Source organism: Scaptodrosophila lebanonensis, unplaced genomic scaffold (assembly GCF_003285725.1).
Source record: "Scaptodrosophila lebanonensis strain 11010-0011.00,11010-0021.00 unplaced genomic scaffold, SlebRS2 tig00000089-arrow-pilon, whole genome shotgun sequence".
Lineage (NCBI taxonomy): Eukaryota > Metazoa > Arthropoda > Insecta > Diptera > Drosophilidae > Scaptodrosophila > Scaptodrosophila lebanonensis.
Genome location: NW_022060565.1, coordinates 3,048,983 through 3,062,816, shown reverse-complemented (window position 1 = coordinate 3,062,816; position 13,834 = coordinate 3,048,983). Strand labels below are relative to the sequence as shown.

Sequence of the window (13,834 nt, the reverse complement as noted above, 5' to 3'; positions counted from 1 at the left end):
ACGGACACATAAGTGGCATGTCCGCCTATGTTTATATCGACTCGTTTCGTCAAGCTGATTATACATATGTACAAGTATATCTATAATAATGTCGGCCACATCTCCGTCCGTTTGGCGTTCCCTTAAAGCGATTTGCATTTGCACAAAACAAAGACGATTTTTGTATCCTTTTGTGGGAGGAATATTATTTTTGAGTATAAATTTTGTTGCATGGTGTCGCTCACCCTTATATTTTATATAGGGGTTTCGTTTTGGAGCGCCATCTATGTTAAGCTTTTACAATTTCTTCACTTAATTGACATGCATTGGGTTTGCAAAATTGTGAACATTCTGATGCGCAAAAATCAATTTTCTTCGCTTTAGTTTCATTTAATTAGACGCTAAATTAATTACACACTATGAATAATTTAAGAAACAGTAACGGATATAACAAAAAAAAAAAAAAGAAAAAATGTTGCTATATATAAGTAGTACTCGGTTATGCGTCAACACCAACTACAACTAGTGGGCCTTGGCCTTGTAGGCTATCTTCCACACCTCGAACAGGCAGATGGTCGAATGGAAGCGATAGAATATGGCCAGCGGCATTGAAATGTGCGTGATGATCGTCCAGCCCCAAATGCCAAAAAAGGTCAGATGCGACTCACGGAACACGGCACGTCCTTTAATGAGCGTGTTCACAAACCAGATGGCAATGTTCGCGACCAGCAGAAACGTTATGATCTCGCGGCCTGGCTTGCGACGCACCTGCTTAGCGCCCTTGCAGCGCCTATGGCTTGAGTGTAATATGAACATGGTCTGAAGCGAGGTCTGGGCTACACCAAACACCTCGGCAATGATGCCCTCGACGCGATCGGGTACAGTATCCCATTTGGCAAAATAGCTGCCCAGTATGCTGAACATGCCATAGAGGTAAACGCCCGTCTGGGCCACTACCAACAGCAGATTGTCCAGATCCATCGAGTGGTGCTCGTCTGTGGTGTCCTTGATATACTTGAGATCGCGCATGACAATCATGCCTGTATTGAAATATTGAAATAGCGTACACGTTATACAATACTATAAATGCAGATGATTGGATGCAAGGAGCACCAACCTGATATCACGGCAACGGCACATAGGAAGTAGATGATCGTTTCCCAAAGCGTTACCTCCTGCGTTGCGATCAGCTCGTAGCCGGGCTGCGTGTAGAGCACAAAGTACATTATCATCGAGATGATTGTCATCACGATGATCAGTATGCCGAAGAAGAGACCCTTGTGGGACTGTGAGCAGTCGACGGAAAAGTGGTGGGCTGGCTTCTGGGCTACCGGCTTCACCGAATTCTTGCGCGACCTGTCAATATCCGGTATGGACTTGACGGTCTTCCACATTTCGTACAAAATGACGGCGCAAATCAGCGAATACTCGATGGTGCAGGGAAACAGGAAAGGTGACAGCTGCTGCACAAGGGCTCCCATAATCGTAGTGCGGGAGCAGCCGGTGTAGGGACCCTCTTCAGGCATAGGCGCCAGCGTACGGTTGAGCACAGTGGCGGTCATGTTGACGAGCACCCCCTGCGTCGGGTGGTTTTGCGCCATCGTACGGTTGAGCACGGTGGCGGTCATGTTGACGAGTAGCCCTTGCGTTGATTGGTTATGCGGCAGGTGCATTGTGGCATTGATAGCCGACCAGTCGGGACCACCGTGTGCGCCGGCGTGCATCATAGGATCATTTGGATCGATATCGTTGTGATTTATGTGAAATATCTCGTGTTTCGTCTCCTCGACCAGCACATACAGCCACTCGCACAGATTGGTGGCCACCATGTGCATGAGGCCGAACCGCGAGGTTACCTTGTGGCGTGCCATGTCCATGTAGGTGGTGTTCAGGAAGATGAACTGCACTTGGGCGATGCACAGCACCATGCGGCAGATTGGTGTAATGGCCACAAAGGCATCATGGCAGCCGGGCTGTCCGTTCAGCTCAAAGAACTGTCCAAATTCCAGGCCCGAATAGACCATGGTACCAATGGCAAAGGCAATGGCACCCACCCGCAAATAGAAGCTCCCGAAGTGGGTGACCTTGTGCTTCAAATGAACGTTACTGTTCTTTTCGTCTGTGTGCAGTAGAAAGAAAACACAGTTAAGGGTATTCTTATGTTGTGATTTGGGGGTCCAAAGCCAGTCTTACTACTCTTATTATTTTTTTTTATGATAAGGTATAAGGGATGCTAAGCCAACCAATTTTAGGAATGCCCTAACTGTGTAACAGTAGGAACACTCAGTAATCACTAACCGCTAATAATTAAGCAGTGACCCAATAGTGATCGAATCGAAAAGCCAAGTAGTGACTAACAATTAACAGTGATCAATAATCGATAAAAAGCGATAACACATAAGAATGAATCAACTGACCAGCGATAAGAAGAGGACGTTAAGTGAAAATTTTTATTCAACGAGAAATAATAAATATTGTTTTGAACTAAGTTAGATCGTTTATATAGTAAAAGGAAGACAATTACAATTACTAACTCACTTGATTGGAAGCTGCATCTCTTGTATAGTAATTACGAAAGTATGGAAAAGTCAAGGCCGTCCTCACTTTAGCAAAAAAAGGTGCAATTCATTTGATACTTACGAAAATCCTTGAGCGCATTAAAAAGTGACCGATTGCGAACGGCGCTGATGTACAGAAAGATGACGAAGAGAATGCTGCCCACATATAGGTAGACATAGAATCCTTGATAGACGTATGTGGGTATCTGATCCGAGATAACCTCAGTGATGGGCAAGCAGACGCCCAGCAGCACAAGCAGCTTGCAATACGTGGCGGAAAGTGCCGAGCTGATTGCATCGCTATGTTTAAAAGGAAAACAGGACATATGTTATGTATTGGTATGCATGTATTCATTAATAGTTTATAAATGCATGAACTTGAAAGCCAAAAATATGTTGGTTTGACCAGAAAGTGCGGAAGCTTGAATGTACTTGATTTTGATTGCCAATTTTGGATTTGATTTGAAATCAATAGTGGTTGTAAGCTCTGGAATTTATAGAATGAATGCTTTTTCTTGTATATGCCCATTAAATTATTTGCAATCAATTGCACCCATAGATGAAACAAGAGTATTTCAAAGCCGGGACACCCGACTTTAGCTTCACTACTTGTTTTTTTTTTATCACAGATGGTTTGATAAACGGATCACAGTCCAATTATATGTTCAATCCGATTGACTCATAATATTTTGCTTTTATGAACGAAAATCTGATTGGTCAGATTTTGGATTAGTGGCTTGGAGTTGAAGGCAACTGTACTTACTTGCCGGTGCGCCGATTCTTTTCCTTCTGGTGCTTGGCCTGTATGCTCTTGGCTCCATTGTCGTAGTACGAGCCATTGCGGGCGCTCGTCGTACCGCTCTGAAAGTTAATGGTGGCGGTGCTGCCGCTGGCCGTGGCCTGGAGATTTCTATACGGGGGGAGGGGGAGAGGGAAAGAGAGAAAGAGAGAGTGGAAGTTAGATATTGTGGGAATTGGTTGATGAGATGCGCACAGAGGACACACAGAATATAGAATGTGGGCAGTACCCGCCGTTTCTGGCGCTGCGGGCTGATAGAAAATTGTTATTGCCATTCTCCTTGCGTCCCAGCAGTGGCGGCCGATGTGTCAGTATCTCCTGCAACAATATGGAGGGTCGCCGTGATACTTGGAGCGTGCAGGACGTGTCACTGGAATGCATGCCATTGGTGATAGCCGGCACGGGCAACAGCGCCTGACGTTGACTGGCGTGCTCCACCAGCTCCAGATTGGTCTGAGATTTGGCCAGCGGTGAGATGGGGGGCGACATCATCGGTATGTTATGATGGCCGCAATGATCGCAGGCGGTGCGAGCGTATCGTATTACAGCGTTCGAGGTGGCAGCGATGGCCGGATTGACCGGCGCCGATGATGACTTTAATAGGGTTGGGGTCGTAGAGGGCGATTTGTTGCGCTGCTTTATGGTAATGTATTCACAGCTGCCACTTGGGGTATGATTGCTGCTGTGAGATGAAGAGTCATTGGTGAGATAAGACGGCAGACGAGCCCGTGCGACAATTGCATGCACACACAGACACACCAACACACACGCACACACACAAACACACACAGACACACACACACAAACGCACGCCCTTTAGCAATGTACTGAGTCAAAATTGGGCCGGACAATGCCTGCGGCCAGTTTAAGGTTTGCAATCAAACTGACTGCGTCGTGACCAGTTGGCACGTTATGGTCAACTTGGCATATTTCGTTACTGCCACCGAGCGACATCCATCTTATGGGTGAGACTGTAATCATTGCGACTGTGTGGTGCTTGATGGCTTTTTGATTGATTTCACAGCCAACCAAAATTCAATTGCTGGGCCCCATATCGACGGAGGCACGTGCGCAACCGCTTTCACGTAGCGCCCATATAAGCCTGCACATACACATGTATATACATATATGTATGTACATATATATTGTATTATACATATACATACATGTAGAGAGCTAATGAGGCAACGGCGGCACTTTGAGACTGAACACTGTGCCTGTCCGCTACTGATAACGATATGGGAATGAAAGTCATATGCATGTCCGTCCATATGCCCCGTTTCATCATCAATCAATTACAATGCAAGTCTAAGTGTTGTTGTTGTTGTTGTTGCTGCTGTTGGCAGTTGTGCAAATAGAAAAGGAAATGATAAAATACAGGTATCTTCCTACCATAATACAATATTATCGCATGCTTTCAAATTTCTGGCCAATCTTTCTCTTTTCGCTGCGCCATGTCTCCTCAAATCTCAAGCCTCAAGTCTCAAGTCTCAGTGCGGATGCGTGATTGTTTCGTTTGTTACTATTCTGCCTTGTATATCTTGTTAATTAACAATACACATTCGCACACACACACACAGACACACACACCCATACTGAATTGCTTGCCTTTTGGCGTGTCTTACACGAATTGAAATGCGAAATTTGTAATTGGTTGTAAAATGAGAAAATTATCAGCGCTTTGTAAATGAATTTGCGTGATAAACAAATTGAACTGATTTGTATAGGGACATAATAGGTGGTAAATAGGGGATTTAGCACTAATAAGGAGGCACGTTTTAAAGATATATATTTAATTTTTTATAGATCCTGTTGATAGCTACAATTATTTAAACAAAATTTATTGATTATTGTTTAATAAACTTCCCATTTTAGATTTTATAAAAATTTTAGGAAGTCATAACTAAAATGTTCACACTCCTTTGTACCTTAGATTTGAAGCTGTGAAAGCCCATTATTACTACTCCGTCTTCAAAGACAATTCAGCAAATGTGTCTCAAATTCCAATCCATTTTTCTCTTCTATTTTAAAAATGTGCGAAATTATTCAGCAAAGAAGTTTGGCGAAATTTGGTGTAAAGAGTGGAAGGCTTTCGACTTTTCGAGAAAGACGACCAAGGACATTAGGCAAATCGGAGACAATACTGATGTTGTTGGTATTTCTAATGGATCAGCCAAACACCATTTTAAAATAACTTGTGTGCCTCGTAAAAGTTATTTCTCGTTTGGTTCCAAGAACACTGCACTATTGCAATTATTTTTCGTGACAATTGCGCCAAAAGCAAAACGCATATCGTTCCTCAATGTTCTGGCTATTTAATAAATTAAATAGACTACTTCAAGGACATCGTTTTTCGGAGAGGTCATTCCAGAAAGAAAGAAATTCATCCGAAGTGGGCAATCACCTTTGAAGGCGATCAAAGAGATACTAATAAATAAATAGAGACTTTATACGTTAAAACTTATTTTGAAGGCCTTTTAAAATGTGCATTAGCAGTATCTGTTGGAGAAGAGTAGACTACTTCATTGAAATTTGTTATATTGTTGGACGCAATGAAGCTTTATAAGAATGTTTCGTCTGGCAATGCAAAATGCTCTCCCTTTAAATAATTTTGTGCTAATCTTCATATTCCTTTATATAATATACCGCTAGCGATTTAACACCTAAACATATTGCATTATTGTTCGTGTGTGTCGAATTATTTCTGATTAAGAATTGGGAACGGCCGACAAATCGGTTAACAATATTAAGAGCCATTCTTTTCGTTTTTCGTCACCAAAATGGGATTTTAGTAGTCCCTTGGCATCTTGCTCGATTATAATAGTATTAATTGTGTATTTGTATTCTCCACATTCTGCACATTATTTCATAAACATTTTAGCACTTGCTAGCCTAACAAGGAATGTTCAACTACTGTCAACTCCTGCTTCTTCTCACTAATAGTAAATATTTTCAGCTACGATCGAGACTTGGCTGACTAATAAGTCTTTTCCTTCCCTCTAATTTGTTTGCATGCCATTTTGTTTCTATTTATTTTTAAATACTATTAAAAACAATTAATCCGAAATCCCGGCTATTTGCTTTTGAGCGGCCTATGGGAGTTATGTATTTTATTATTTTTCTGCAAATTTTTTAAATGGACTGAGCATTTATTTCTTTTAAAAACTATTTCAAAGCACCTTAGCTTGGTATGCGAATTAGCTTCCCTAGGCGGCAATATTTTAGGTACCCTTCCTCCCTATATATTCAACAATGCCTTGCATGATTCAAATCGGGTTTTATGTTAAAACTATAGTTTTATAAGTCACGTCTTTGGCACAGTCAGCTCTATTAGTATACTTGTAATTAGCTTCTGTTTATTAAGTTGTCTTGATCATTTCTCGTTATTTGTTGAACTAACTCTTGCAACCTGTTTAGCCTGTTAGCTATTAAATAAAAGGCATTAGTATCCACATTGCTTGTATTTTCTTTGTAATTTTAATTCTACCGAGGACATGTGTAGGAGCTTGATTTGAATTCATTGAATTGATGTTTGCTTTGAAGTTGAAATTAATTTTTTTCATATAGTGCTCCGCACTTTAATTAAATAAGTGAAAATCAGAAATGAACACACGTTCATAGCCGTAGATTTACGTAGCTTATCAAATGTGTTGGCAAGTTGTCGGCGGGCGAATTGTTTATTGAGTACTGAATGTGTTAATTTTGCTAAAACCGAATTTTTCCTGTTTAGACTATTCCGATCAAAGGGACTGACTAAGAAGCAGCAGCATTGCATCAATGTTTAATAATTAACGGGAACCTGTTAAGTACACATGCAAATAGATTCGGATCACATCGGCTTGAATTGGATCGGATCAAACAGACAAAAGTGAGTGCAGAAAGTAATACTTTTAAATGGAGTTGGGTTGAACTCTCTCTCTCTCTCCATTAAACACACCGATAATTTCCAGTGTTGTAGGGCTTTTGGCATTCGTCTATGTCTGATTGTTCACACTAGAATCTTGTATTTCTTTTAGAGCGCATTTGCATGAGATGTGGATAAATATTTACACAGTTGCCAGTCTGGTTCTACTATATAGTGCTAGAGTTTACGATGGGAATTATGACTGGTGATAAATATTGAACAAAGCTTTATTCTATGCCACTCGAGTTGTTTGCATTGATGGAAAAATCGATGCGAATTTCAATACCTTCAACACACATGATTATAGCATGTCAATAGGCAAGACTGAGGTGTAAACTATATAATTAATTAAAGCACGATGAGATTGCTAATGTGGAATCCGCCAACGCCAACGAATAATTAAAATTAAGTATAATTAAGCTCTTCGAGCTGCGGAGTGGAGATATAAAGAAGCCATATAGACGTTTGAAATAATTAATACAGATAGAATCGTCTACTATATAGTTTGCCAACTTCCTACGGCTATATAGTAATTATTCTTTGAACATCATAAGCTTTTATTTAATCGAATTTAATTTGAATTGCAATATTAGACTCAGACTTTAATTTCTGGTATAATTGTTAAATATTTCCTGTTAAGGGTTTAATTATAGACTTTAATTTCTGGTATTATTGTTAAATATTTCCTGTTAAGGGTTTAATTATAAAAGTTATGTTGGCAAATAGCTATAATTGAAGAAATATATAGATTCTTTATTGCTATTTAGTATTTAAAAATATTATGAAGGTATGTATTTCATTAATTGTTTTTTAGTTTATTTCTCTTCTTTTTTTGGAATTTTGAATTTTCAGATTCCATGCAGATCCAACAAACATTAAGCGGGACAAAAAGGATTATATCTTCTTGTCTGGTCTCATAGGTCTTTTATGTTTTAAGAACTTAAATCACTCCCCTATAAATGTTTTGTCAATTGTTTTGCATTTTCTTATTCATTCTACAATATATTAGAAATAATCACCCGATAAATATTTTTACGACTCTAATCGTTAGTCACGGCCAATTTCAAATACATATTAAAAAGATAATGATTATATTTATTGAATTAGCCAGCTTTTAGAAAATTTCGATAATTTTTGACAAAATATTAAATGTATCATGTAAATGAAACTTTGTTTTTCGTTCTAATTGGAATTTACGGAACGCCTTTAAGCCAAATTCTAATAAAAACATTTCGCTCTTTTCTCTGCCATAGTTCTTCAACGAATATGAACTTTTAATCGATTTAAAGCAGCTACAAGTATATGATATACGGCACCGAAGTTATTGCAACATGAGATTGGTTATTGCGATATCGTGATAAATAAAAACATTTAATCACTAAGCGATTTGTGTACATACATGATATAGTGCACCGATTTTTATGACTATAGCGAGGCACCACATTTTATTGGGTGTTATTTTTGCACAGATCGTTCCAATGACAGCTGTATGAAATAATTAGGATACAAATGTCTTTTCAAAGAGTTAGCTTGCATATGGAGAAGCTACATCTGCAGATCAAGTCTGGGGATCCCTAGTTGCTATGTTTAAAAAGTTTAGGTGTTCATATCTGAAGCTGTCTGTATCTATAACATGTCTATAACATGTCTATAACATATCTGTTCCTTCCATTGCAACAACAACAACAACATAAATTTGCATGCACACATTATGGGCCACATACTTGTATACATACATACATATATAGTATGAACGATCATTTCAATTAACACGATCGTTCTCATTTGTTTAGTGATTCGTATACAATTTTTATATTGTTTTGTGGCTCTCGAGTGTGTGATTGTGTGAGTGAGTTGTGCTTACAACTGCGCATTCAGATCGGATCACTTGAGATGGAAAATGTGAGTGAAAATGTGGAACGCACTTCCTGTTATGATTAACGACGTCATCCCGATAATGGACCCGCTGCTTTGACTTCCACAAATTAACGTGCTCATAGTATTGGCCGTTGGCGTCTAAACTGGTTAATGACATGACCGAACGAAGGGTAAAACTGCAACGGGCCGGCCCGCGATCACAAGCGGGTCGTCGAGGGGTGCCGGGAGTTGTAGCGAGGCGCGAGAATTATTTGTTAGCACTCGGACCGCCAGCCACTTATGGAGCTCGTTTTGGGCGTCAGCCGTTTCTATCAGCTGTGATCGAGCCCGGGAGGCGGATGGGCGGACAGGCGGACGTTATTAGATAAGCAACGATAGCTTCCACAGATCCGAACAACTTGTTAGTGCGATTCGATTGCGCGCACGGCCCGGCTAAAACGGCTAAGCACGACGACGCCTACTTGGAGACTAAATGCGGCGAAGATTCGCGGCGATTATTTCAGTCGTTGACGCTCTTGGGAAGGCAAGGCGTCAACATTTTGGCTGCTTGATTAGCGCTGCTATATATGTTATTGTTAATGCTTATTGTTGTTGCTGCTGTTGTTGTTGTTGTAGCTATTGGCTCATAGTCTGGCTTTCATGACTAGAATGCAGCCTCAATATTGGCTTTATCTAATTTCACGTGCTTGAGTGCTGCCTTTGTTGTTGTCGTTGTTGTCTTAAGCAATTTATTATTCGCAATAGGCTTACTGGTTGTTGTTTTTGTTCTTGTTGTTGTTACTGTTTTTGCACACAACTCAGACTATTATTGATTTTGTCTAGTAAGTATTTGTGCCTCCTTGCTTAGATTTGTTCAGTTATAAATAGAGTGCGAGTTGATCTTTCGGACGGTTGTTAAAAATAGAAACTGCTAAAATTGTTAACACCTAGTATAGCTGGCAAAAATGTCGAAGGAACTAGCTTGGTCAGTCAGTCATAAATGTAAGAATTTTGTTCAAATGCATACAAGATTGCCAGAATGATGTTAATTTCGCACTCAAGTGGAAAAGTTCGCAAAAAAGGTCTACAAGCTGACGAAGTAAAATATTTTTGTTGGTGCCTTTTTTTTATTAAGAGTCACGTGCTTGGCTGACGCATTTCATGATTCGCCGTCGATTTTGTTATTGACTCAAGTGGCATAGCCACCACAAGGAATGCTTCAGATGAGTTCAATTTTATCAATTCCCTTTGCAAGAGGAATGACCATATTGTGGGAGACCAACGGATCTCTCTTTACTCTTCGAACAAACGCAGTTTGCAGACATTTTTATTTAAAAACTAAAATCTAACTACACATTAAAACAACAACTTGAAACTTAAATGGAAAACAGTGATTAAAGAGCTGCTGTTTATCATTTCCCCTACATTTGCAAACTTATTAATTTATTTTTAATTTAAATTTGCTCAATTATTGATTCAATTGCATTCTCTTGCATTACCCATTATCATTGCAATTACTTCGTAGCTCGTTAAGAGCTTTAATTGAAACTGCTTCGGTCTATTTGGAGCTGATAACAAAGTATTGGTAATCTCAGATTTTGGCACAAAGAAAGCTATAAGCATACCTGCCTCTTTAAATAAGATTATCTATCTATTAATTTTCAATTGATTAAAAGTATCAAATTTTCCGTTATGTCAAAGTCTTGGTCGAACTAGCAAATAATTTACACCAAAATCGAGTTCATCGAATTTTTCACGTTTTGTAAACTAAATATTTGCCATAAAAATTAGATGTTCTGTGTTCAACGGGGCGCTGTTCTACGGACTCTAGTCTAAAGGTTATCAGAATGTCAATGAATGGATAAAGCTGATATGAATGGCTTCAGTTGAAGGATTGACGTCAAACTGTAGAAGCAGATGCTACTTGCAGGGAATATTGAAGTAACGGTACTAATTGTGTTAATGATACTAACAATATATAAATTATTAAATGAAATTGTTGTCTTTGTCGCTTCTTTTCTGATTTCTTTTTGAAGTAAAGTCTTAAAGTTTCCGGCTCTACATTTCTCACAGATTCTGCTTTTTGCTGGTTAAGGATAATTGTGTATTTGAAATGATTGGTAAGCGATTGGTGAAGAAATATAGAAATTCCAATTAAATATATATGTACTTGTATGTAAATGGCAATTCAGTCAAGAAGGAAAACAGCCTTAGTTGATAAGAATAATTAATCATTGCTGAAATTGTCACATGCCAGCACATTCCATGATGAGTTCTAATAGTAAAAAGTTTTCATATTTATTTCTTTACCTGAAGGTAACCGATGGCATTCTTTCGTATTGCACTGCACTGCTACGGTCCAACATTTAAGCCAGCCACAAAAACTTATCCAAATAGAAGTCGACACAAGATGGCCAAAACTTTCTATTGATGTGGTTGTTAGTTGACAGTTTGAATTGGGTTTTAGTTTGTTGTCGGCTATATTCGTGATTGGCTTAACAATATTTTCATTGGATAACAGAATTTCGCTTTTATATCACAGTTGGCAGATGTAATAAACTAAAAACACAAGTATTTATGCAAATATCTCGTTTCTACACGCTGGGAGCTTCGATGCTATGGACTAGGTCGTCATCAGCTTATAACACCGATATATGCTCGTTTGCATGTTGTGCTGAGGCACATATTTGAATTGTTACCAAAAAATCAATTAGGTAATCATTAGTAGTAGTAGTAGTAGAGACCGACTGTAGAGCTCTTGCCGGTGCTAGCGCTGTTCTCCAAAGACTAAACATATACAAAATCGTTGCCCAAGTTGATTCTTATCGTCCCTGCCATGCATGTCATACTTGGGTAAGTCACGGCGGCGTATGCTAGTTAATGCCAAGATATTAACTACGGCTCGTTCTGGCAGTGACAAATGGTTGGAACTTGGACACAAAGTTGACTCAACTAGCCAGCGAAATTGCTAGAAATTGCTTCTTCGTTAATTTCGGGGATTAAATCTGGAAAGCTTCGTTTGATTTTCAACTGCAATTGAAGATCTTCCATATACTTTTTTGGCATTTCGAATATAAGTAGTTGCCTTCACTTGAAAAGTTACCGAAGTGTGCTCGGCTTGCGAAATTTCTAATTATCTAGCCTGAATATTCACAGCAGGTTTATTTAAAGGCCATGACGTTTGCAAAACGATTCGTGTTATTTTGGATATTAATCAATAAAGGGTACTTTCAGCTATTTGCTCGATTTGGATGCGATTAAAACAAAGCGAAAATTATAACAAAGAACAATAAAAAAATCACTGTGCATTTTGAGACAAAGATGCCAAATAAATAGGTCTTGACTGGCATTGTTTTAACAAACAGGTGTCTCTTATTTTGAAAAATATTCCTCGATTGAGCAAGTAATTGGAGATGTAGAAAATTTGTGTGTATTTTAAGCATATTGCGAAGAAAGTTTTTAGCAAACTGGCGGTGTCTGGACTGGCATTCTAACTAAGTAACTAACTTGTTTTATTAATTCATAAATAAACACAAGTAGTAGCTTGCCAGCAAGCAATAGAGTAGTTCTTTCATCCTAAAAAGGGGGATTAAACATTCACTAAAATGCCAGTCCAGTGCGCATTTTTCTAGCACTTTTTGGTATTTCAGAAAAATAATAATAAATATTTATAATACATATGTGGGATGAAAGAGGCTCGCAGGCTAAGCTTGCTGTTATGGCGATTAATGGAGGCTTCGATTACTTCACGTTTTGGGACCAGCCTTGTGTTTTTTTTTTTCTGAAGGGCTAATGCAGCAGCCATTCTCTAAATCTAGATTTCGCACCTCCAGATGGCCATAATAATAATAGTCATTACGAGTACAACAGAATAATGACAGAAACATCCTGAGGACATTTTAGTTGTCCATTTCAAAAGGGACTAGGTCATATTTTTCGCTTAAATATACTATGTAATAAAATAAAGTAATTTTTAGGGCATTCAAGTTTCGACGTTTTCTTAAACAAGCAAATGTCTGTTTGCTTTTGACTGTCATTGAAACCGCGATAAAAAGCAACGGGCTCTGTATTAATTGGGGCGATAGATTGACAAAAATGTAAACATATAATTTTGCTATGTTCGTTAGAGGTTTACAAATTCTATAAACAGATAAGAAAGTGCAACTGGGGTGTGTGAGTGTTTATATTACTTATATACGAGTATACTTAGTGTATATACATATGTATATACTTGTATATTTGAAAATCAGTGCAGACTGATAAAGCTGTTAAATGTTTTCGCCATTCAGTTTTGCTTCCAGTTTATCTTGGAGCCGTTTTATTTACACCTGCCATCAATAAGTTGATAGATACGCTATTTTATCTACCTTGACATCGAAGCGCGGGAATTATTTTGGTCAGATAACAGAGCATGCAGACAGATACAGATAAGCAGAGTTTCTTGCGTGGAGTGGCACTGATAAGGGGTTCTTAAAATCTGTCAAGACCAACAGAAGGTCTCTGCACGATATTCATTGGAGGAAACGGGAAGGAGAAATGGCCAGAGTCCACAGCAAGCTTAGTTGTACACGATAATGTGTTAAAGCGTTGTACGACATTCGTTGGAAGTTACGTTTCAGATTGGAAATAGACGATGTCGCTATGTCGCATTTAACGATACTCGAATACATATTAATCAAATGCTATAAAAATGCTGATATATAGGCTTAACTACGATATAGGCAGACACACTGCCCC

At 38.8% G+C, this 13,834-nt stretch overlaps 1 protein-coding gene across 1 annotated transcript; it reads right to left on the bottom strand.

Annotated features, from left to right (window-relative positions):
• Window positions 1-182: 182 nt before the first annotated feature.
• LOC115626765 (proton channel OtopLc) lies at window positions 183-9,434 on the bottom strand. The gene is made up of 6 exons (XM_030522222.1): window positions 9,166-9,434; window positions 3,566-4,015; window positions 3,301-3,447; window positions 2,620-2,837; window positions 1,097-2,098; window positions 183-1,019 (listed from the first exon to the last, which is right to left on the bottom strand). Exons 1-6 carry the CDS (start codon window positions 9,273-9,275, stop codon window positions 502-504), a joined length of 2,445 nt encoding a protein of 814 aa, XP_030378082.1. The 5' UTR covers window positions 9,276-9,434; the 3' UTR covers window positions 183-501.
• Between the last annotated feature and the right edge of the window lie 4,400 nt (window positions 9,435-13,834).